At 54.6% G+C, this 23464-nt stretch overlaps 1 protein-coding gene across 12 annotated transcripts in view; it reads left to right on the plus strand.

Annotated features, from left to right (window-relative positions):
* Positions 1 to 23464, plus strand: part of NCOR2 (nuclear receptor corepressor 2) — a 415012-nt gene that overhangs the window by 348086 nt on the left and 43462 nt on the right. For 7 of the 12 annotated variants that reach the window (XM_029056817.2, XM_029056799.2, XM_029056782.2 and 4 more), the window contains 5 exons: positions 825 to 972; positions 3543 to 3593; positions 4510 to 5182; positions 15839 to 15959; positions 17458 to 17608. In XM_029056817.2, the coding sequence (XP_028912650.1) occupies positions 825 to 972; positions 3543 to 3593; positions 4510 to 5182; positions 15839 to 15959; positions 17458 to 17608 (1144 nt within the window). The remainder of the gene's footprint in view (positions 1 to 824; positions 973 to 3542; positions 3594 to 4509; positions 5183 to 15838; positions 15960 to 17457; positions 17609 to 23464) is intronic. The other 5 variants (XM_029056861.2, XM_029056790.2, XM_029056871.2 and 2 more) reach the window with 2 other exon arrangements.

Genomic DNA, 23464 nt, shown 5'->3' on the forward strand with positions numbered 1-23464 from the left:
CCCACAGGGTAGTGTTGGACCAAAGGGTTGTTCCTCCATGCCTGAGTGGTGCCTAGTGTGCGTTCAATCAAGCAATCCATCAGTGGGAGTCATTGAGCGCTTCCTGCATGCAAATCACTTCACTAAGTGTTTGGGAGAGTACAATAGTGTTGGTAGACACAACTCCTGCTCTCAAGGTGCTTACAGCCTTAACAGGGGAGAGAGATATTAGAATAATGGCTGGGGAGAGGAACCAATGGCAGCTCTTTGGCCTAAGAGAATAGCTGTTCTCATTGACAGGTGCTTGGTAACTGGGTGCATTTCCAACATCTGTGTGAGCCTAGGGTGGGGAGAAGACATTTCCCTCTCCTCCCCTTCCCCCTGCCCCACAGAGTAGAGAGAGTTTCGTATTAAAGGCAGGGAGTGGAAGCTGAGGCAGGCTGGACTCTCACCTCCACTAGGTTGGGGGAACTGTCCTCTCTACCCAGCAACAGGGAAGGGCCTTATGGGAAAATTCCATTTGGTGCCCATGGACTGGGTGTTTCTGGGGTGCCTGAATGTGTAATTGGCTTTCTGGGGTGGAGGTGGAACAATGTAAAAGAGCGAGACTGACTGGCCAATGGACTCAGGTCAGCCCTCAAAAAGCTTGCAGTCTAATTTCAACCAGGTAAAAGGACCCCCGGACAAAGAGATGGATAACTGCGAACCCCCTTCAGTCTATAGGTGAATAGAGATAGTATCATTTGTTGGGGGCAGAGGTGTTCTGCTCCTGGGAGGAGCCTGCTGCCACCTTGCCATTTCTACCTTGACCTGTTCTCTCTCCCCCGTCTCTCTCTCTGCCCTAGGAAAAGGAGAGGAACGCCAGGAGGAAGAAGAAAAAAACACCAGCCACACAGAATGAGGAGGTGCCGTTCCCTCCTGTGGCCGAAGATGAGGAGATGGAGGCCTCAGGGATGAGCGGCAATGAGGAGGAGATGGCGGAGGAAGCGGAGGGTGAGGGAAGCTTGGGAGAAAGAAAAACTGTCAATCACTCCCCCGGTTTCCTCCCTTCATGCTCATGGCTGCGCCCTCAGCCAGAGTGAGATGCTGCTGCATGGATCAATGTCTGTGTTCCCAGCACGTTCTTCGGCCATTTCTGGGAGAAAAGCTCTTGAGGGGGCGAGGGGGAGGGGTGCAGGGAGAGTTTTGCTGCAGCAGCCCATTGGCATGGGGTCCCCAGGACCCCACTTAGAGGGCTGTGATCCCCAGCTCTAGAGCACTGGCCTGCTTTGTTCATTTCTTGATGGCACTGAGTGTCCGTTCCCACCCCCACAGCCCCCAGCAATCAGTGTGCTGCTTGATGGACCCTAGCTCCCCACAGCCTGCAGGAAAGGTGTCTCCGATTTGTTTTCATGCTACAGAGATGCAGAGAGATCAACAGTCAGTTCCTATGAGGCTGTTTTCTCCAGACCTCAGCCCCCACCCTGGAGTCCACCATCCCCGCTTTCAGGCCCCATTTCCCACTGTCTGCTCCGTCGGCATCAAAGCTGCCACAAGCAATGGCGGGTCAGGGCTGAGAGACTTACCTTCAGGCGCTGGTGGCCCAGGTCCAGCCGGGGAGGGCCCTTTCCCCCCCCACTATCTCCCTTCTTCTGTAACTGGCCCCGGGGAGGCTGGATGGCTGGGGGGAGAACCAGGTCAGGGGCCAGAAGGCAAGACTGGCAAGCAGATGGGTGGGAAGCACCTGGGGCTTCCTTGCCATTCTCTTCTGTGGAGCCTCATGCTTGTTCTACATGAGTCGAAGTACTACAAGGTGCCTCTTCCTGGCTGGCCTGTGCCATGGCCCTGGGCCTTGGGTGGCTTTAGCAAGTGTGACAAGTGGACCTATGGGGACCAGCTCTGCACGCCAGAGTAGCAGGTTAGGGAAATGTGTGCAATTTTACTGAAACAGCCCATTTCGGCTTTAGCCGGAGTAATTGAATAACTGAAACAGCCTCGCAGGCAGCATGCTGAGCGATGGCCTCAGAGGACGGCCGATTGTGCCTGGAAATTGCAGGGCTTTTCAAGGCGCTTTTGAAAATGACTCATTACGGAGCAGATCCCAGGCCCACCTTGTGCACTCAGGGGTGCGTGACTCAGAGGCTGCATAGAAGCTGCAGCGATTTGCCCCCCCTCGGCATTATTCCGGAAGCAACAATAGGCTGCTACATTCAAAGGCCTGAGGAAGGCTTTCTCACTCCAGCTCTGTGGAATCGCCTGCTAAGCTGTCATAAGCCATCTGTCTTGTGCCTGGGTGCTGCCACTATCCCTTTATTGGCCACCAAGGAGAAAGAATGGGGACGGGATGATCTAGAGCAAAGTCCAGGAGTCAGGAGAGCTAGGGTCAAATTCTGCTCCCGGGACTGCCTGACCTTGCTTTCGGTGTCCGAATCTTTTCCCTTCTCTGGGTCTCAGCTTCTGCAGCAATGAAATGGGGAGAATAGCCCCTGGCCTAGGTGGCTGTGTAATGAGAGAAGGGTCTCCCTGGTTGCCATGTGACTCTAAATTTCCCAGGTGAAAGGGGCTAGGGAAATGGTGCCAGCTGTGCCCTCTTAGGCAAAGTGCGAAGTCCCACATTATCTTCTGTGGGTCGAATGAGGTAGTCTGGGCTACCTGGAACTTAGGAAACCTCTGTTTTGAAAACCAACCCCTGTGGCTCACAGGCGATGGATCCGATCCACCTGCCTTGCAAGATGACATGAACACGATTCAGAAATCAAGAATGGACTGGTCTTAAAATGTTCACCCAGATGTGGGCTCCTGCCCAAGTGGAGGTGCTGCTCTTTGTGTCCCACAGTGGACCAGGCTGGACAGGTCCAGCGACTCTGGACAAAGACTCTCTGCCCAGAACTCACAGCTCCGAGGTCTCATGGGAGGCACTGCTGCCCCAGACTGAAGCAATCAAAGTAGAAGGAGAGCCTGAACCCACATTCATTGTCCACGTTGGTTGGGGTAACTGGAGAAGAACCTGAATTCCAGAAAATGTCTCAACTTGCTTGAGGCCTATTGGTTGCCCTGGAGTAGGGTGTAGTAGGCTGAGGTGGTTTAGGCCTCTGCCTTCTAGAGGAGGGTTCCTGGGCTTCCCTATTAGCCCCAAGTTTTCTAGACAACCCACCTTCCCATTTCCTCCCAAGATCTGTATCCTCTCTGCTTTGGAACCATAGCACCTTGCGGAGAATATTTTTATCTTGCTGTTTTACAGCCCATTCTGGGAGATACCCTCAACTCACTGGGGGGAGCCTCACAGCTGGATGGACCCTGTCTCTTTTGGCTTCATGAGAGGACATGAGAGTAGTGATGCGGCTCATGCGAATACCTGGTTTCAGGGGGAGAAGGGAGAATATGGAGGTCAGGAGGGAGGGATGGAGACCTAGGGTACACGAGCCGGATACCGGGGCTTCTTGAGTTGGATGGGACATTCCTCTTTTCTTCCCCAACTGCCTACCCTTCTAGCTGCCGCCCCCTTGCCTGTACTCTTCTGTTTCTTAGTTCATGCTGACTGTGGCTCCCCTCTCATTTTTATCTCTTCTCTGACTTCCTTCCAGTTTTACAACTTTCTGGCAATGAGCTGCCCAGAGTTGAATGCGGTGGCCCAGGTACGGTGTCCCCCGCCTTGCCGGAGGGAGGGACAGGACTTGGGGACCTTTAGGGGATGCAGCTCCCTTCCCCTCCCCTCTCCCTCCCCCCTCCATCCCACACTGTGGAGGGAGGCATCTGGCACTGCTCCCAGCTACGTCATATCAGGCCTGTTTGGCACTGCTGCCATTTCTGGGTGCTGCTTTCTGTGGGATTTGCACAATACTCAATCCTCCCTGAAGGGAGAGCCTCCTCACCTTTATTGCACCTTTCTAGATCCCTTTCTGCTGTCTTTCTGATAGTCTGCTCCCTTCCCGGTGTGGTGTCTGCTGCCACTTGCATTCCCCCCGAGCCCATTCTTCCAGATCGTACTGAGAGACCATGTGCCTGGTCTGACCTACAGTCAGCAGCTCCACTTGACAGAGGCAGGTGTTGAGGAATGGAGGGGATCTTAGGACTTAATAGTGATAGTAACAGTGGTGTTTGTAAAGTGCTTACTATGTGTCTAGCACTGCAGTAGGTGCTGGGGAAGATACAGTACGGTCAGATTGACACAGTTACCGTCCTCCAAATCTTTGACAGGCTAAAGGAAGGGAGACCGTATTGAACCCCTCCCTCTCATTTTACAGAGATGAAAATGAAGGCATACAGAAGTCAAATGGTTGGTCCAAGGTCACTCAGCAGGAAAGTAGCAGAGCTGGAACTAGAAAGCTGGTCTCTTGCTTGCCAGCCCTGAGCTCTTTCCACTAGTCCAAGCTGGTTACCCGTAGTCAGGACTTGTGCCTCTTTCCTTTGTGGAGGGGCATAAGCTAGGGACAAGGCTGAGGTCTCTGGGCTCTGAGGACCCTTTCTGCCCCAGGCTCCCCTATCAGCCCCTCACGCCCCACAAATGGAGAGTAGGGTTTCAGTTCTCTCTCTTTCTCTGTTCTCTTCCAGCCACGGTGAACCACAGTTCGGACACCGAAAGCATTCCATCCCCAAGAACCGAGGCTAAAGATGGCAGCGAGAGCAAGCCGAAGCCCGCCACGGGCCCGGGGAGCGAGGTGGGGACAGGCACCTCCGCCAAGGCCGAGGATGCGGCAACTGCCACTGCGGCTGCTGCTCCTGCTGCTGCCGCCACCACCACTGCTGCTCCTGCTGCCGCTGCTCCTGCCGGGACCACCATCTCCACCCCCGCCACCAGCCCCTCCCCAGCCCCTGCCGCCGCTGCCGCCCCCAACAACGCTGCCACCGACCCTGCCCAGCAGGCCCCGGAGGGTGAACCCCAAGCCTCTGCGGAAGCCAAGGCACCTGAGGATCTGGTCGTGGATGTGGTGAAGACGGAGGACCCGGCCAGCGGGGGAGGAGAGGAGCCCGCCAAGAAGGAGGCAGCGGCAGAGGACCGGGAGGAGGAGCAGGAGGAGGTTGGCCCGGAGAAGACGACCAAGGGCAGCCAGAAGAAGGTGGAGGCAGGCGGCGGGGGGTCAGCCGCCGAGGGGACCCCAAAAGGCGAGAAGAAGGAAGGCGGCAGCAAGCCAGGCAAGGGCGCTGGAGCGAACCCTGACAGCGACTCAAGTGCTACCTGCAGCGCTGACGAGATGGAGGAACAGGACACCGTGGACAAGAACAGGTGAGAGTTACGCGGCCGCGAGTCCACATGCAGCTGAGACAGATCAGCCCAGCCGAGCACTGCTCAGGCCTGTGCATGCTCAGCTGGTCGGAGCCAGGTGTTCCGTTGCTGTGGCCAGACAGGTCTGAAGGGCCCTGGTTTAGCACCTCGTGCTCTGGCTCCCATGACCCATGTCAATCTCCCCACTACCCTGATCGGTGGCTCCCGTCCCTGCTGACGACCCCTGCCCCTGCTCAGAGGGGCGGCTGTGCCACCCCTCAAACCCTCCCCTGCGAAACCTCCACCTGTGGCCTCAGATGCTAACCCCAGTCCCAGCAGAGCCACAGGCAGAGTCGGACTTCCTGGGGGGCACACGGGGACCTCCCAGATGGCCTGAGCCACCTGTTAGAGTTTCTCTGGGTCTCAGTTTCCCTGGCTTTTTCCACATCATCTGTTGTCTGTGGCTTCTTCTTTTGGGGAGACAACATTTCCCGCCCTGACCCGGGGCTGGGCCCCGTCAGGCCTCCCTGCATCCTGTCCACAGGAGAATTGACTGACTGCCTCCTGTGTGTGGGCGCTGCTTTCAGCACTGGGGTGACAGTCGGTGTGGGAGGTACACTCCCTGCCCTCACACAGCACACAAACCTGAGTATTGCTGCAGACTCCCTCCGGCCCCGGCCACACTTCCAGCACCGCTCGCGCAGGGCCGTGGTGGCCCAAAGGGACAACCTGTGAGGGCACAGAGACTTACTGGCCAGCTACTGACAGGAGCAGCTTTATTCTGCTACCCTGGATATGCGATGGCTTTGCCAGCATAGGAAGACGTCGTGGTGGCAGCGGCGGCACTTATTGAACACGTACTTGGGAAAATGCACTCTACTAAATACTTTGGAAGGGCAGAGTAACCAAGGGATCCATTCCCTGCCCGTGCCCTCCCCAGCCCTGCCCCCACCCACCACCACCCCGAGACTATGCTCATTCACCAGAAGGGTGATCGGGAAGCTCCAGGCCTTCCGGATCACTGAGCAACAAATGTGAGTTGGGCGGAAGCAAATGTTCCAGTCAATTAAGAAAGGGTGCCAAATCCCAGCAGTCCCTTAGGCTGCCCGCCATTCTTTGCTAATGGGGTCAGACCTCCCTTACTCTACTCTCTGTCTTCCCCAGGGTCCCAGAGCGTCATGGAAACAGAGTTTCAGATTGCCACTGGAGAGCTGAGATCCCACAGATGAGAGTTAATATCCCACCTCCATGTGGGTTTCTCAAGCCCTCTCCTCTCTGTCATGGCCTCTTACTGTCCCCGGGCCCTAGCCAGCTGGGTGGTAAAGCCCTCCCTCAGAGGACGAGAGGCCTGGGCAGGACCGGGCCAAGTAAGGAGAGATGCATCCCCGCTAAATTTCTTAAGCCTTAAGGATCCTTTCTTTCTTAAGAAGCAGGAATCCAGGAATCTGAGATGGCTTATGCAGCTTCATTCAGCTGTGTTGCATAGTGGAAAGAGCACAGGCCTGGGAGTCAGAGGACCTGGGTTCTAATTCTGACTCTGCTGCTTACTTGCTGTATGACCTTGGGCAAGTCACTTAACTTCCCTGTGCATCAGTTTCCTCAGCTGTAAAATGGGGATTAAATACCTGTTCTCCCTCCTACTTAGACTTTGAGCCCCAAGTGGGGTAGGGACTGTGTCCAACCCCAGGGCTTAGAACAGATTTTGCCATATAGTAAGCGATTAACAAGTACCATAAAAAAGAAGTCAATCAGTGGTATTTATTGAATGTTCATGATCTGCGGAGCACTGTACTAAGCACTTGGGAGAGTACACTGCAGTAGAGTTGGTAGACATGATCCCTTGCCCTCAAGGAGTTTATGGTCTAGTGCAGCTTCTGAACTGAGACATTCTTCTCTGTTGGGAACACTTTGATAATCACCCCAGCCTCACAGTTCTTATCTATGCATTCATATTATACTGTATATCTGTAATTGATTTTAATGTCTGTCACCCCTTCTAGTCTGTAAGCTCTTTGTGGGCAGGGATCATGTCTACCAACTCTATTGTGTTGTAAGTTCCTGTGTGTGCCATACAGACTTCTGAACACAATAAGCTCTCAGCAAATACCACTGATTGATTGGGGATTCTGGTGGTGGCATCTCCAGCACCCCTGAAATCTTTTCGTTTTTGTTTTTCTTTCTGATGTTGTTTAAGTGCTTACTTTGTGCTAGGCACCATACTAAGAACAGGGGGAGATTCAAGATAATCAGATTAGACACGACCCTGTGCCACATAGTGTCCACAGTCTCAATCCCCATTTTACAAATGAGATACCTGAAGCACAGAGAAGCTGCCCCTGCCTTCCTCTTAACACCCCCTCCCCCCCACACACCTCAAGCACCTCCCCAGACTCCTGGCCAGCTCTCCCAGGCCAAGTCTGAGGTAGATCCACAAGTGGTGACAGAACTAGAAGAGAAGTAGCATAGCCTAGTGGATAAAGCATGGGCCTGGGAGTCAGAATAATAATAATAATAATAATAATAATAATGATAATGGTATTTGTTAAGCACCTAACTAAATGCCAGGCATTCTACTAAGTGCTGGCATGGATACAAACAGATCAGGTTGGATATAGTCCCTGTCCCACATAGGGCTCCCAGTCTCAATCCCCATTTTACAGATGAGGTAACTGAGGCCCAGAGAAGTAAAGTGACTTGCCCAAGGTCATACAGCAGACAAATGATAGAGCAGAGATTAGAACCCATGTCCTTCTAACTCCCAGGCATGCTCTATCCACTACGCCACACTGCTTCTCTAAGCAGTAGAAGAACTTGAGTTTGTATCCTGGCTCGGCCACTTGTCTGCTATGTCCTTGGGCAAGTCATTTGGCTTTTCTGTGCCTTAGTTACCTCATCTGCAAAATAGGGATTAAGATGTGGGACATGGACTTTGTCTAACATGATTAGCTTCTGTTTATCCCAGGGCTTAGTACAATGCCCGGCACATAGTAAGTGCTTAACAAATGCCCCAACCCACCCCCCACAAAAAAAAAAAATACCTGGACAACTCTGGTCTGGGCTTTGGGTGGTCTTCCCAGTTGCTGCCCTGGAAAGTCAGGGCTCCCTGTTTCCCCTCAGAGCTTTGGCTCTCTGTTGCCAGCCTCTGTTGCTAGTCTGAGGCCTCCTTCTTGTCCACTTCATCCTCCTTTAGAGCAGAGTACTATCCAAGACCATCAGCCCGGAACAGCGTCTAATGCAAGAATAATAATAATAATAATGGTGTTTGTTAAGGGCTTGCCATATGCCAAGCACTTTCCTAAGCAGTGCATTAGATCCAAGATAATCAGGTCAGACATAGTCCCTGTCTCACACAGGGCTAACAATCTAGAGGGAGAGGAAGAGCAAGTATAGGATCCCCAATTTCATTCATTCATTCAATCGTAATTATTAAGTGTTTACTGTGTGCAGAGCCCTGTACTATGCGCTTGGGAAAGTACAATACAACAAAAAAAAAGAGTGACAATCCCTGCCCATAACGAGCTCACAGTCTAGAGGAGGAAGGACAGACATTAGTACAAATAGACATCAATACAAATAAATAAACTTACAAATATGTACATAAGTGCTGTGGGGCTGGGGGTTAGGGGGGAAGAGTAAAGGGAGCAAGTCAGGGTGACTTATAAAAGAGGCAACTGAAAACTAGAAAGTTAAGTGACTTACCCAAGGTCACACAGCAGGAACCATGATTAGAACCTGGATCCTCTGACTCCAGGCACATGTTCTTTCTATGAGGCAGCACTGCCCTTCTGTCACGAACTTCAGAGTCCCCAGCACAAAACTGTCCCTGTTCTAACCCCTCGACTGCCCCCTCAAGCCGTCCCTGCTTTCCACTCCCTGGAACCATGAGTCACCAAGCCCCTTCTGAAAAGGAAAAGCCGCCTTCCCCTCTGCAACACTTCCTGAGCTTCATCTCAGCCCCACTCAAAAAACTCTGCCTGGCCAACCGTCTGGCCTTGTGCCAGCGGGTGCCGGAAGAGGGATCAAGCCATCTTCTGGTTGAGAGAGAAAGGTGAAATGGGGTGAAAGCCAGGGACGAGCTGCAATCCAGACCTGAGCTGGAGTTTAAGAAAAAGAGTTTAAACCAAAGTAGAGCAAGCTCCTGTCCACGATGCCATTGCCGTGCTCAATTTTGTGTAATCATCTTTTTGTGAAACCATCTGCACTTCTGATTTTGTTTGTTGATCGGAAGTGCCAATGATCGGCCCCCACCCGGGGCCTGCAGGGCTCATGTGATAAACTTCTAATTCCACAGTAAATGTCTGCCTTCTCCGCCCCCCCCCCCCCCCGAGAAAAGCAGTGGTGGCCTCTTATGAAACAGGGAGCGGCTGTGCCGAAGGACGAGAAGAGGGTTTGCAGTCCTCCAGTTTATGGTCGCAGCAAAAGTGTTGAGTTGTCTACATAGAACCAGGCTGGGAAAAAAACACATTCTACCCCTACACACCCTCCACCTGCCTGCCGGCCCCGCCTCTGCACCTCACCATGACCCCATCCACGGAGGACCCATAGCACGGGCACTGACCTGACAATCAGTGAGAGCCCCGTGGCCCCAGGAGAAAAGCAGGTGTTTGTGTGGGTTTGGGCCGGGGGAGGGCCAGTAGCTAAGGTCAGAAAACAATTGGAGGCTGGCCAGAACAAACTGGCTGATAAAAGGAACTCACTGGCTCTGCTCCACCTGCCCCCCCCCCCCCCCACTTTGAGATAACCCCCTCCACACACACACAGTCCAAAGACAGCAGTTAGGTGCAGGTCAGGAGCTCAGGGGCTGTTGGCCTTCTTCCCAGAAGCTGGGCCAATGGGGAGGCTGAAGTCATGTGCTTCCCACAATACCACTGGGCCACGTGGACGAAACAGTCGCCACCCTCCTTCCAAGGAGCTGGCAACCACACCCCTGGACCCCCACCCCAGAGGCTCATGAGCTTTCTGACGGGCAGGAGGCGGCCTGGATATTTCTCCCACCCTGGCTGTTCATCTAGCCCAAGCCATTGTCTGCTCAGGAGAGTCAGTTTGGGCGCTGGTGATTGACAGGTGGAACCCGCAGGTGGGAAAAGCCTCTTTCCCCTCCCTACATGATAAGCCTTGCTTCCCTGGAAAGGGAAGTTAGGGAAGGGACCTAGCAGGCAGCAGCAGCTTGCCAGGATGGGTGGGCCCAGTGCAGGTGAGGTGGGGCTGGGGTGTTTCAGGATCCCCAAGGCAGATTGGAACTGCCTCCTCCACTAGCCCAGCTACTGCCAGCTTCCCTGAAGTGGCTCTCTCTGTCTCGGGGAGAATATTTCTGTCGGGCACACTGCTGATTCAGCAGAGATCTGGAGGGGCAAATATGCTCTTTTTTTATAAGTAATTCCCGTCGCTTCCGTCTGTTCGTCCATCCTTCCATCCCCTGTTCCCCTCATCCCCGACTGCGGCTTCAACCCCACCCACATCAGCCAAACACCCAGAAGAGGGGCTGGTTAGAGATTCTGCCTGCCACCTCTCCCTGCGACAGGCTCACAGGCTGGCAAGCAAGACCCCATCCAGAATCACAGGACTCATCAGGCATTTGTTAAACTCATTCTTTGTGCGAAGCTCTGCACTAAGCGTTGGGCTAGATTCAGTACAATCAGATCTGACACAGTCCCCCTCCCACACAGAACTCTGTCTAGGGGGAGAGGGAGAATTGGCATTGTATCCTGCATTTTATAGATGAGGAAACTGATTATAAGTGACTTGCCCAAGGTCTTTTGGCTGGCAGTCCTGTGTTCTGGTCACCGGGGTTCACTGCCTCTAACCCTGGAGAACGAATGCATGCACATGGTGGGTGTATGGTTGAGGTTTCCTGGGAGGGTTTGCCCTCCTAGTTCCTTTCCCACAAAGCTTCTCTGGCATTTGTCCAACAGGTGGGAGTCCGGGATGGGGGTGGGTGGGCCTAGGGGGATGGAGGGGTGGGTAGCAGTTGTTGGGGGGAAGCAGAGGGGTTGAAGCAACAGCTGGGGGAGGGAGGACTGGAAACAGCTGCCTTGGCTGCCCTCCCAGCCTCCCCAGGTTGTACAAGCCAGTGCCAGGCCAAGCCAGGGCTAGCGGTATCGCCTCAGCTTTAATTCTTCTGGGATGGAAATAGAGATAGCTGTCTTCCCAAAAGCCAAAAAGAAAGAAAAAAAAAGACTAAATCAGTCAGGAGATACCAGTAAGAAGGTTCAGATGGAGGTCACTTTAACCGTAAGTGGAGGAGGGAGAGATTTATTTATTACGGCTTCAAACTTAAAACAGAAGCCAGAAGAGGCCAAGCCACAGAAGTCACCAAGGGTGAAGTGGGGATCTTATCTACTCCCTCCTCCCAAACAGTGACTCCCCCTGGACTCACCCAAAGCTCTCCCGTGTCCACTCAGAACCTGATTTAACAAAAAACAGGCCCATTCACCTCCACAGCCCCCGCCTGCACCTCCGCACCCAGCAGACCCCTTCCCTGAATCAGCAGTCGGATGAATTGAGGCCCAGAGACTCCTGCTGCGGGTTGCTAACCCTGTTACATTCTCAGCCAATCAATCAATCAATTAATAACATTTATTGAATATTTCCTGCATGCAGAACACTATTCTAAGATAAATTATAGGTGAAGGAAGCAACTTAGAGTAAGGATATATATATAAGTATTCTGGGGAGTTGCAGGGAGTACTTAAGTACTTGGGGAATATGGACTTCAGTGTCTAGGTGACACAATAAGGAGGGAGACTAGGGTGGAGGGATAAGAGGCTAGTCAGAGAAGGCTTCCTAGAGGAGATTTAGAACGGCTTTGAAGATGGGGAAAGTGGAGGTCTGCCGCTTGGGAAGTGGGAGGGAGAACATGGCACAGTGATAGTGAGCCAGTTTGCAATGGGAAAAGCAGTGATACTGACTGGTGTCACCTGGAAGCAAGAGCTGGCACTGAAGGAAAAGGCAGCCTGATCTCTGAGGTCACCTCTCCACAGCCAATGAAGAGCAGCCGGCAGGTGGGTCTAGGGAGTCAGGGGGAGCCCCCAAATTTCTAGAACACTGCTGGCCGGGGGTCCTTTTCTTCCAACCAGCCACTGGCTGCAAAGACTGGGTTGAAAAGTAATGGTGATATTTATTAAATCCTCTCAATGTGTCAAGCATTCTGCTGAGCACTGGGGCAGATCTGAGATAATCAGATCGAACATAGACCCCACCCCCAATCCCTCCTGGGATTTAGAGGCTAAGAGGGAGGGAGAACAGCTCTCAGATGCCCATTTTACAGATGAGGATACTGAGTCCCAGGGAGGTTAAGTGACTTGCCCAAGGTCTCACAGCAGACCTGTGGCAGAGCCAGAACTAGAGCCCAGGTCTCCCAGCTCCCAGCCCCATGTTCTCTCCTTTGGGCCACGCTCCACTGGTATCCTTTCCCAAGCGGCCCCAGCAGCCGGATGCTTGGGTTTGAGCCCATTGGCATTAACAGAGAGCACTTGTGTGATGATGCGAGGGTGGGAAGGGGGGAGGAAGAAGGGAGGGAGGGTGGGCCCCCTGGGACAGACGTGGCTATTTAGCTTTCATGGAGCTGAGATCCATTTCACCGTTCCATTGTCAATGCCAAAAGCTTGGGAGCGTCTTCTCCCCCGAGAGTTCTAGGCACTCTGCCGACCGCTGTCCTCGACACTCCCCAGAGAGCAGGCCAGAGGTCACTCCTACTAAAATCTCAGGTCCGAGGAAGGAGCCGAGACCCGGAGAGGGGAAGAACAATCTAGCGGTGGTACCCGCATCTATCCGGGTTGGCTGTGGCTCCCTTTGCACCGACCGCTGGGTTGGTGCTCCTCTAGCCTGTTGTGGGGTATTTCCCATGAGCAGATACTCGTCCAAATGCCCCATCCTGGGTGGGCCTCTCTCTCCATTCATGCCCGGAGTAGGTTGTGCCAAGCTGCCTTGGAACATGGGACCCTCTGGCATTCCAGAGGTCATCAGCCAGGCAGACAAGGGCACGGCGACCATCTTTCAGCTTGTTGAAGCAGGCAGAAGCCACCAGAAGGTGAATTTTCATTGTGCGCTGAAAGGCAGGCAGAAGTGCTGTTGTGTATTCTCATTAGGCTGCCCTGGCAGCTGCTGCTGAGGGCAAGAGCAGTAGAAGAGATGTGGCAGGGGGTGGGACCAGTGATCAGGAAAGAGAAAAGTCCATTTTGTGTTGGGGAAAAATGGCCATTCAGTGCCATCACATGTCAGGGGGATGCTCTTACTTACCAGGAAGTACTGACACAAGACTGGGAGGCACTGGGACCTGATGGGGATAAAGGGTGTCTGTTCTGAAGATAACCAGCTTCTTAAATTTCCTGGCTTGTTTTGTCAGGTTTGATGAGGCTCCTAGAGAGGTGGGCCAGAATGGGCCATGGCGGGGAGAGGAGTGGGAGGTGTGAAAGGTGCCGGGTTACCACCTCCCTGTTCACCCCCCCCCCCCCCCCCCAGCCAGCTGATGAGGGGATTTTCACAGCCTGGGGGTGGTGCGGCAGGGGAGACATGGATGTCTAGTAGAGACTTCCTGCTGCTGTGACTAAGCCTGTCTTGAATTTCCAGGCATCAAGCCCTGGGCTACAATGGTCTGGGGGTGCAGGAAGTCCTCGGGACTGGGCTGGGCTGCTGCAGCCAGGCCATTCCTGGGGTCGAGGGCAGGGGAAGAAGTGGGCCTGGAATGGAAGGGCCCTCCCCAGAATGGCCTCCCCGGGTTCGAACTGCATCCAAATTGCACCCTCCCCTAGAGGAATGGATGTGCCAGGTTCTCACCAGCAAGAGGAACCTTCAGGGATGTTCGGGCTGAGGCTTTTGCTTCCCCAAGGAGGAGACCAAGTCAGACATGGTGATGAACTCGGGGAGAAGCTGTCGGTGATGCCATCATGTCTACTGTAGGCTTCCATTCATGGCCACCGACCAGTCGCGGAAGCCCCAGTCAGCCACTGAGAAGACATTTAGTTTGGGGGGGACCTTGTTTAATTCCCACCTGTGTCTTTTCTCCCAGCACTTAGTGTAGTGCTCTGCACATAGTAGGCACTTAACAAAGAACGACAGACTTCACCAATGGGAGCCCTCACCTTCTCTGACGGTGACCTCATCTCCCCTCACAAACTGAGGAGGGGCAGATCCAGGGGTCTCTGAGGAAATCCTCAATGCATCCCCATGTGGCCCTAGACACATCACTTTAGCCTCAGTTTCCTGATTTGGGAAATGGCGGTATGATAACCGTCCCCGAGCTTCGTCATAGAGACGATGGGAGAATAATTTAATCATTTAATAATAATGTCTTCAAAGGGCATTTTAGCTCCTCCAAGGAAAGTCACCAGATACCTCGAGCTCAGGGGCGCAGAGCCAGGACTAATCCAGGACAGAATGGGACAAGCCAAGAGTCTCAAAGGTGGCTCCCTGGGAAGGACAGGCCGGGGTGGGCTGGTCAGCTGCCTGTGGTCCCTCTGGGCTGGAACCTAACCAGTGTCTCAGGTCGGCTCATGGTTGAGGAAGCGGGTGAGGACATGGGCCTGCTCCTCCCCCCAGCTCTGTGTTCAACCCAGGCGGGCCCTGGCCCTCCGTCTCTCTCCATCCCCACTGTGTCAGTGGCTCAGTGGCTAACCACCCCCACCAACACCGCACCCCACCCCAGGGACCATCGCCCATTTGACCATTCGACGGGGGTGGAGCCTGCCTTGGTTTAAGGAGACTGGTTATGAGCACTAATTTCTGCTTTGATGTTCTCCCTGTCAAAGACCTGCCCCGGGGAGCAGCCTTATTTGGGTTATGAATAATGACTTTATAATCCAGTTGCTCTTATTGTGTCCTTCATCTGTTTAGTTTCCCCTTGGCCTTTCCTCGGCTGTTTGATGCCAGGGCCTTGATTGTGTCTCCCGCCCAGTTCCCCCTTCCCTGGATTTTTAGGCTCCCAGAGCTGGTGCTGTTTGTGCAGAGGGCGGAGATGTTTGATCTTGGGACCTCTCGAAGGAACATCAGGTGGCTCTCCACCCTCCTCCACCTGGAGTTGGTTTTCCCATCCGGGTGATGGGCTGGCCCTTGGTGTTCCTTTGGGAATGTTGCAGAAAGCAAGATCAGAGCTGGGGGTTCCGGGCTGGTGTGGGAAAGAGCGAGAACTTGCCCTTGAAGGTTCCCACGAAAGTTGCCAAACATCTCTTCAGTCTCGGCTTGGCACCCCAGGAACCTGAGTGCTGATCGTGGGTCATCACGCCAAATGATGATGATTGTGGTATTTGCTAAGGACTTACTGGTTGCCAAGCACTGTGATAAATGTTGGGATAGATACAAGATAATGAGTCCAAACCCAATTCCTGACCCACATAGGGTCACAGTTTACGGGGGAGAGAGACCAGGTGTTGAATCCCCATTTTACAATTGAGGAAACCGAGACACAGAGAGGATAAGTGACTGGTCCCAGTTCAACCAGCAAGCAAGTGGTGAATCCAGGAATAGAACCCGGGTCTCCTGACCCCAAATGCCTTCCCCTAGGCCACGCTGTTTCCATAAGAAACAAAGGACTTAGGGGTTCCAACTTGCAGATCAGCAGATCTCAAGTTAAAGGAAGCAAGGGCGGCAGACCCCAACCAGAGCCAGTGCTGCTGTGGAAATGAAAGGCCCCAGGGCTGGCCTCCCAGAAGGACCTGCGCTGACCTCTATCTTTCTGAACAGGCTGCTGTCCCCCAGGCCCAGCCTCCTGAACACCAGCAGCGAGGCCAGGGCCAACGCCTCACCTCAGAAGCCACTGGACCTCAAACAGCTGAAGCAGAGGGCAGCTGCCATCCCCCCCATAGTAAGTACAACCCATTGCAGGACCACCTTGCAGGCGCAGCTGGGCCCTCCTCCCTCTTCCCGCCCCAAGGCCGGGAACTGCCTCGCCGGCCGACAGAGCCAAACAGGAGAACGACTTCCAGTCTTCCTCCGTGTTTCGTCGCCATTGAAGATTCTCACCAAGAGAATCTCCTGACAGCTTGTGGGTGGGTGGAGTGAAAGCAGCTTGCAGAGCTGCTCGAATTTCTCTCTTGCCCGACTTGTTTCCTGGGAAAGTCCCCATGGAGATGGTTAGCTCTGTCCGGTGCTGAGCAAAGAGCCGTGAGAAGAGGGAAGAAAGCATTTGACGTCTCAGGGCTGACTCCTCTTCTTCTCCGCATCCTGGGCCCAGTGCTCCCCAGGGATATCACCCTGCAGGTTCAACAGCCCCAGGCTGCAAGAACTCCCAGCCGCCCCTCCCTGGAGCCCCTTCCCTGGCCTGGACTCCCTCCAGTTTCTCTCCCTGGCAGGCAGCTCTCCCCTTTCCCCTTCCCCCTTACACACAATCTCCACAGCAAAGTTGGGATACTGGCTGTTCCAGAGCCAGTGGAGGCCCAAGCCCTGGGCTCACCGACATGATTGACAGAACTGTGGGTTCCAGAGTGAAGGAAGAGTAGCAGCAGGTTGCCCCCAAATAGCACCTGGCTATAAATGAGAGCTAATGCGCATGGACTTGGGCAGGAGCTCTCAGTTCAACACCCAGTGCTCAGGGTGACAAAATGGAGCAAGTTATTGCAGCATGGAACCAAGGCAGATGAATAAGGGAGAATACAACACCTGGGCCCTAATGATAAGTGCTTAGTTCAGTGCTCTGCACACAGTAAGCACTCAATAAATATGATTGATTAATGACGGGCGTCCAGAGCCCTTGGGTGAGCCTGGACTAGAAGAGGGGTCCCCAACCTGAAGTATCACAGGGCCTGCTGATCTTGGGAGCCCCTTGACCAAGCAGTCAATCAGCACTATCTAATGAGCATCTACTGTGTGCAGAGCGCTGTTCTGAATGCTTGGGAGAGTCCAGTAGAGTTAGGAGACACGGTCCATGCCCTCTGGGAGTTTACAGTGTAGTGGGGAGATGGAGTTTCCATTTCCAAAGAAAAAATTGCTGTCCTCACCTCCCCAAGTAAAGCAACTCCACAACTCATGTGGAGCTCCCAGGCCACCTCTCATGGTAGATCTACCATAACCCCACCAGGGGTGCACATATATGCTCTTGAGCCTCAGCTGTGGCCTTGAGGTGGCCTTGTCCCTTGGGCCCAACCTGGGGCCTTTCACTTCTTGGTCCTGAGGAAGAGGAGGATATCCCTCATGGGAATTTCAAAAAGCAGAGACTTGTGTTGGGAGGTGCCTGATGGGTCCCTTAGGCCTGTATTTGTCCCAGGTTCTCCCCAACCTTCCCCATCCCCCAGTAGGTTCATGAAAGTGTGGGCACAGGGTCTGGGGAAGTCCCCCCGGCTCACCGGGCCCTGCCTCTCTTCCAGCAGCAGATCACCAAAGTCCTCGAATCCCCCCGGGAGGACGTGACGCCAAGCAAGCCGCCTCAGCCGCAGCACCTGCAGCCGGATGGTGAGCCCCAGCCCAACAACAGCCCCCGGGGAAAGAGCAGGAGTCCCGCCAGTGGAGAAAAAGACGGTAAGTCCTTCCTGTTGTCTCTCAGGGAACTTCGGGGAACAGGCCCTCGACTGAGGCTCAGCTCGTGGAGTTTCTCACTTGCTGGGCCATTTAGAACAGAAGCCTCAGGGGCCCCACACATTCGGGGCTTCCGTTAGGAAATGGTTCCAGACTTGGGAAGCAAGTGGTTTGCTCAGAGGAGACAGGTCCCGGGAAAGTGGCCTTGGCAAACCCTTCTTTGCCAGGGCCCTGATGGCAGAAGTTCCCGGGAGCAAAGTCCAATTGCTCCCATTTTCTTTGTTCTTGCTCAAAGGGAAAAATGTGTATTTACGATGCATCAGGAAGCTGGCCCCAGAGCCACTCAGCCCAGGCCGGGGGCAGCCTGCCCGGGGCTTCCCGGGGAGCTTCTCATTGCTTTCTTGTGAGATCTGCCCGTGAGTCTGTCGCCGAGACTGTCCCCGACAGCTCCTCACAGCCCCAGCAAGCCCATGTGGACCAGCCTGGGAGGGAGTTTCAGGCCAGGGACCACTCTCTTCAGCATTCCCAATCAGTGGCATTGGACAGGAAATAAAACCAGGCCACCTATCTCAGTGCCCTTTGGAGCCCTCAGATTGGTGGGACCAGACTAGAAAGCCTGATGGGACTTTTTGACCAGTGTCCGAGGCACATCTGGTCTGGAGATGGGCAGGCTGTGGGTAGAGTTCTCTGTGGACCCCAGTTAGCCAGAGCCCCGAGTCCCCGGGCCCCCGATCCCAGGGTACCTCTCAACCTCAGTCTCCAAAGCCACATCCTTCCCGCTTGGCAGCGAGAGCTCCCTCTTGTGGCTCAACCTCTACACCAGCCGACTCATTACCCTCCTGGAGGGGCGTGGGGCCACCCAGCCAACTTGGACTGACCACCTGTAAATCAGGATGTGGACATGTGCCAAGGAGGGAAGGCCTGAACAGGGCACACCAGAGGGCAGGAAGCCCTTCTGACCTTTTGGACCCGGGCAACGAAAACCCGAAACAGCTTAACGGCCTCACCCTAACTTATCCCTGCTTCTTTTCACAAGGGTTTTCTCGTCAGGACCGTTCGATCCATTTGCTCTGGGCCTAGTGCCCTGGCAAAGAGAGAGAATGGTGCAGCACTCCCTGAAACTGGAAATGGCTCCTGTCCCGAGAGTGTTGATTGCCCTGTCAGCCCAGGCCCTGTTGCCCCCTGATAAGTAGGTGATCTCCCTGCTCTCTGGTCTCCTGGTGAAACCTGAGTTATTTGCTAGAGAGCTGAGGCTGGCTCCCCGCCAGTTGGCTCTCTCTAGGAGAGCAGCATTTGGCTGAGGCTCTGCTGGGCTGTCTGGGTGCCAGTCTGAATACAAAGAGCAGAACTGTTCACCTGGAGGAATTAAGAGTTCCCGGTCAATGATTGATCACTGCCAGACCCTCTTTATCTAATCTTCTTGGCCTCCCCTTCCCTACCTTCCCAGGAGAGCTCACCAGCCCTCCCCCACCCCCTTCACATTCCAGCAGCCAGAAAATGGGAGTGAAGGGAAGGGGGCTGTGCCAACTTTGCTTTTCCTTTTAGTGTTCAGGGGACCCAGGTCTCAGTCCCTGTCCCAGGGACCAAGTCAGAAGCCAAGCTTGTGCTGTTGGGCTTTGCCTGCAAACAAGATGATTGCCACACTTCCCCTCCCCACTTTCTGCAGCTGTATCCTTGCAGGAGGATGCCAGCCTAAGACCCCTTTAGATGCCCAAATAGGGTCAGAGGAGGTAGTAGTTTAGTATTTATTAAACATTTACTCTTGGCAGAGCCCTGTGCTAAGTTCTGGAAGAAAATACAGAGGACAAAATTAGACATGATCCCTGCCCCTCAGGGGGTTCACAATCTGAGAGTCTAAGTGGGGAGAAGGGACTGGAGGCAGACACATCGGAATGATGAAACAGTAAAACACAACATGGATAAATACATGAAATAAAAACAGAATCAGTAGAGTGCTGTGGCTAGAGGGACAGTTTCAGGCTCCTCGGGGCCCAGATTTCAGTGCACTCCCCAGCCGCCAGTCTTCCCAAGGTTTTGTGGAGACCCCATGCTGTGGGTGCGGCAGGAGTAGCTTTTATCCCCGGCCTGGTGGCCAGGATCCTCTGTGGTGGAGGCCACTGACAGCGGAGACAAGGGTGTCAGGGGAATTCTGGGAACTCCAGAGCAGAGCAAGCTTCGTCTGGGACCCAGTCAGGAAGGCCACACTGCCTCCTCGTCTCTGATGCCATCGGCATTGTGAGACAAAGTCATTTCTCATACCTCCTCAGCCCAGACCTCTTCCCCCGCCGGCTCTTCTTCTTTGGGGCTCCTGAACCCTCAACTGAGTTCCCACTGTGCCATCCGGAGCCCGGCTGGGGTCAGAGACCAAGGGCTGAGGCGGGGCTGGAGCTGTCCCTCGGTTCTGGAAGCAGCAACGTGCACTCATTGCTGAGATGGTGTGGAGCCTTGGCTCTGCTCCCTGCTGTGTGATATAGGGGGACTTTGCTTCCAGGAACAGTGCACAGTTTATCGCAATCCAGCCGCCATTACACTTGAAGTTGTGGGAGGCAGTGGTATGAGGCTGCCCTGGTCATGGGGAAGGTCTCGGGGCAGCCCTATTCAGTGGGGAGAGAGGTTTCTGACCCGCTCCCTGATATCTGCACCCTCCCCACGTCCGTGAGTGCATGAGAATGCGTGTGCAAGCTCTCAACGCCCCAGGATCCCCATGGAAGGGGGTTCCTGGCTCACAGCTCAACCCATTGCCTAGTGAACATGGTGACTGAGTCCCCACAGACAAGTCCATTCCTCGGGGCCGTGATCCATGGCCTCCTGGAATGCCACTCTGCGAGCCCTGGAGGACGGCTAGCCGCTTTGCAGCTGGGCCATCTGCCTGGGCTTGGACATCCCACTTTCCACTCCCACCTCTGCTGGTGGGCCGCAGATCACTCTTTACTCGGCCAGCTGTCTGGACTGGCCAAAGGCTAGGACTCAGCCCTTCTGGGAAGAGGTCAGAGGTCAGGAAGTCTGCCTGCTCAGGGATGAGACCCCATGCTGAGCTCGCCTCCTTTCCGCCAGTTCCTGGAGGACCACAGAGTCCTTCCCCGCCCTCCTGGCCATTCCAAGGGAAGAGGCGGGGGATCCATTAGCTCCCACAGAGGGGGAGGAGGCAGCAGGGGAGGATGAGGCCCAGTGCCTAGGAGGTGATGGACACGGATAGCTCAGGAGGAAGCCCTGGAACAGATAAGACTAATCTTTCCTTGAACCGAAGGAGCACTTTTCTCTTCCAAAGCACTTGCCAACTGACTACCCCAACTATTCGCAGCACCGCCCTGGGAGGCGAGGAGGGGCTGATATCATCATCGTAATGGTACAGGGCAGGATGTCGAGGCCCAGAGAAATGAAGTGATTTGCCTCGAATCACACAGCCAAGAGGTGGTAGAGCCAAGCCCACATTCCAAACTTCTGCCTCCCAGTCCTCCTCTGCATCCCTTCCTCTCTTTCCATTAGACCATCAGTCCTTGAGTAGTAATTTAGACTCAGTCAGGAGAGTGGGGAGATGAAATATGTTTAATGCTCAGCTTTCACTTGATGACGTGAGGGTCAGTGGAAGTGGGCTTCTCCTCATTAAGTCAGGCAGGAGCAGCGGGGCGGATTGGGGGGGCTCTCTGCTATCCAAGCGCTAGCCCGGGGCTAGCCCTTTGGCCTCTTAGTGCCCAGGGAGTCTTGGAGACCCTCGGCCCTCTCCTCCATCCTCCACACTGCACGATGCACCCCTTCTCCCCATTGACCCTCTTGGATCTGTCCACCATGCCCGGTAAGCAGATCGGCACGTGTGTTCACACACATACATAGAGTACAAAGAGCGTGGCCTCTGACCCCTTCTGGCCCCTTTCTCCCTGAGGGAGTCACAGGGGGAGGGAAAGTTGAGGGTGGAGAAGCCTCTGACCACAGGGTGGAGGCAGCGAAAGGAAGAACTGTTGTGAGATGACTTCATCCCAGCAGAGCAGCAGACAGCCCTGCCTCAGAGGGCAAGGAGGATTGGGGCTGGGAGCTTAGTGGCCAGGAGCCGGGGGATGAGGTCAGACATGATCATCCTGGTCCTTGTGGTCCAGGGCAGCTACTTGTGCATGTTGCCAGGCTCCCTGGAAAGACCTCTCCTACCTGGGGCACCACATGCTGCTCCAAGCATGCCTTCAAAGCAGAACTAGGTCCCCCAGCCTACTGGGAGGTCCCAGCCTTCCCCAGATGTATCGGCTGGCACAAGCGTAGTTCCCCAGAGGAACTTCCTCCACGGAAGGAGCTTCCAGCCCAGCTGTCCAGCCACCCCTAGGGCCCAGTGATCTTTGGGGCCCACAGAGCAGAAGCAACTCCGGGATCCCCAGGAGCTGCGGAGCCCAGGGCAGAACATGTCTTTCTCCAGGTCCAAAGCCACTACCCCCATTAACACCATTGCCGCTCCCTTCTGCCATGACCACCCTGGCAGGGGCTGAGGAAAAAAAAAGCAGCCAGAGCATGTGGTGGGCAGCCCCCTGGAGGGGCAAGTCGTTCTCTGGCCCTGAGGCCTCTGGTAAAGGTGTCCACCCTGCTCTGGGATTCTTTCCTCTTCAGCAGACTGGTTTCTTCCCAGCTTCATCCAGGGAACTGGAACAGACTAGTGTGTATATCTCTCTGTGTCCCCTGCACTATATGTCATGTGATCCAGCGTGGCACATTGGCAGCAGTCTGTGTTGCGTACCACCCCATTCAGGTGGAGCCCCAGACTTGGTTCTGCCGGAAACCTCACACCAAGAATCGGACCCCAGGCCTTGCCTTTGGGGAGAGCCCAACCCAGACCAGCCAGCCAGGCACCACCTCGGTGTTTCTTCCATCAGTGACTCCAGTACCAGTGTGGTACAGCCCTGACCCCCACCCTGCACCTCTGGCCTCTGCTGCCACTGCTGGGGTCAGCTTAGGGACCTCATAGCAGTGGGCTGGAGGAGCAGGGTAGGGCCGGGACCCAAGCCTACCCCTGAACTGCTGCCAGCCCACACCCCCACTCCGGGAGCTTCCCCAAGCCAAGGTTGGCAGGAAGCTCATGTGAACTGGAGGCGAATGGTGCCTGACTTCCCCCAGCTCCTTGTCTGTCTCGTTTTTGGAGCCGGGGGAGGGCTCATGCCTCTCCTGCCTCCCTCAGGTGGGCACTCTTCAAGCAGAGACCACAGATTGAGGTGCTTCTCCCTCCTCCCCAACAGAGCCCAGAGCAGTGCTCTGTCACTGCGGGTTTTAAGATCAGGCTGGGGACTGCCCGACTCGCATCCCGGCTGTCCCCGCGCGATCTGTGGAGAGGAGTTTCCCCTTATAGCTTGTAGCCACTCCAACAATCCCTGTAGCCCGGTGGTACACGCAGAGTCCCAAAACCCCTGAAAGTCCAGAGCAGGCTAGTCCCTGAGGGCCAGAAGTGGGAGGTGGGAAAGGCTTCCCCCCGGCCTGCTGATCTCTCATGGCTTTACCAGGAGGATGAGGAGGAGAAGGAGGAGCCCTTGGGGGAGAGGACCGGGGGGGCAGGCATCAATTAATCATATTCAATGAGCGCTTACTGTGAGCAGAGCACTGTACTAAGTGCTTGGGAGGGTACAACACAACTATATAGCAAACACATTCCCTGCCCACAAGGAACTTACAGTCTAGAGCAGCAGATAGGCATTTATATGAGTAAATGAATTATGGATATGTACGTTAAGTGTTATAGGGCTGGGGCGGGGAGGGTGAACAAAGCAAGCAAGTCAGGGCGATGCAGAAGGAAGTGGGAAAAGGAAGCTGGGTCCTGCAGCTGGCTGCTAGAGCCCCCCGGATTGCCACTGCCAATGACTGATGGTGCATGTTTTTTTCCTCCCCACCTAG

The sequence above is a fragment of the Ornithorhynchus anatinus genome, chromosome 2 (assembly GCF_004115215.2).
Source record: "Ornithorhynchus anatinus isolate Pmale09 chromosome 2, mOrnAna1.pri.v4, whole genome shotgun sequence".
Taxonomy (NCBI): Eukaryota; Metazoa; Chordata; class Mammalia; order Monotremata; family Ornithorhynchidae; genus Ornithorhynchus; species Ornithorhynchus anatinus.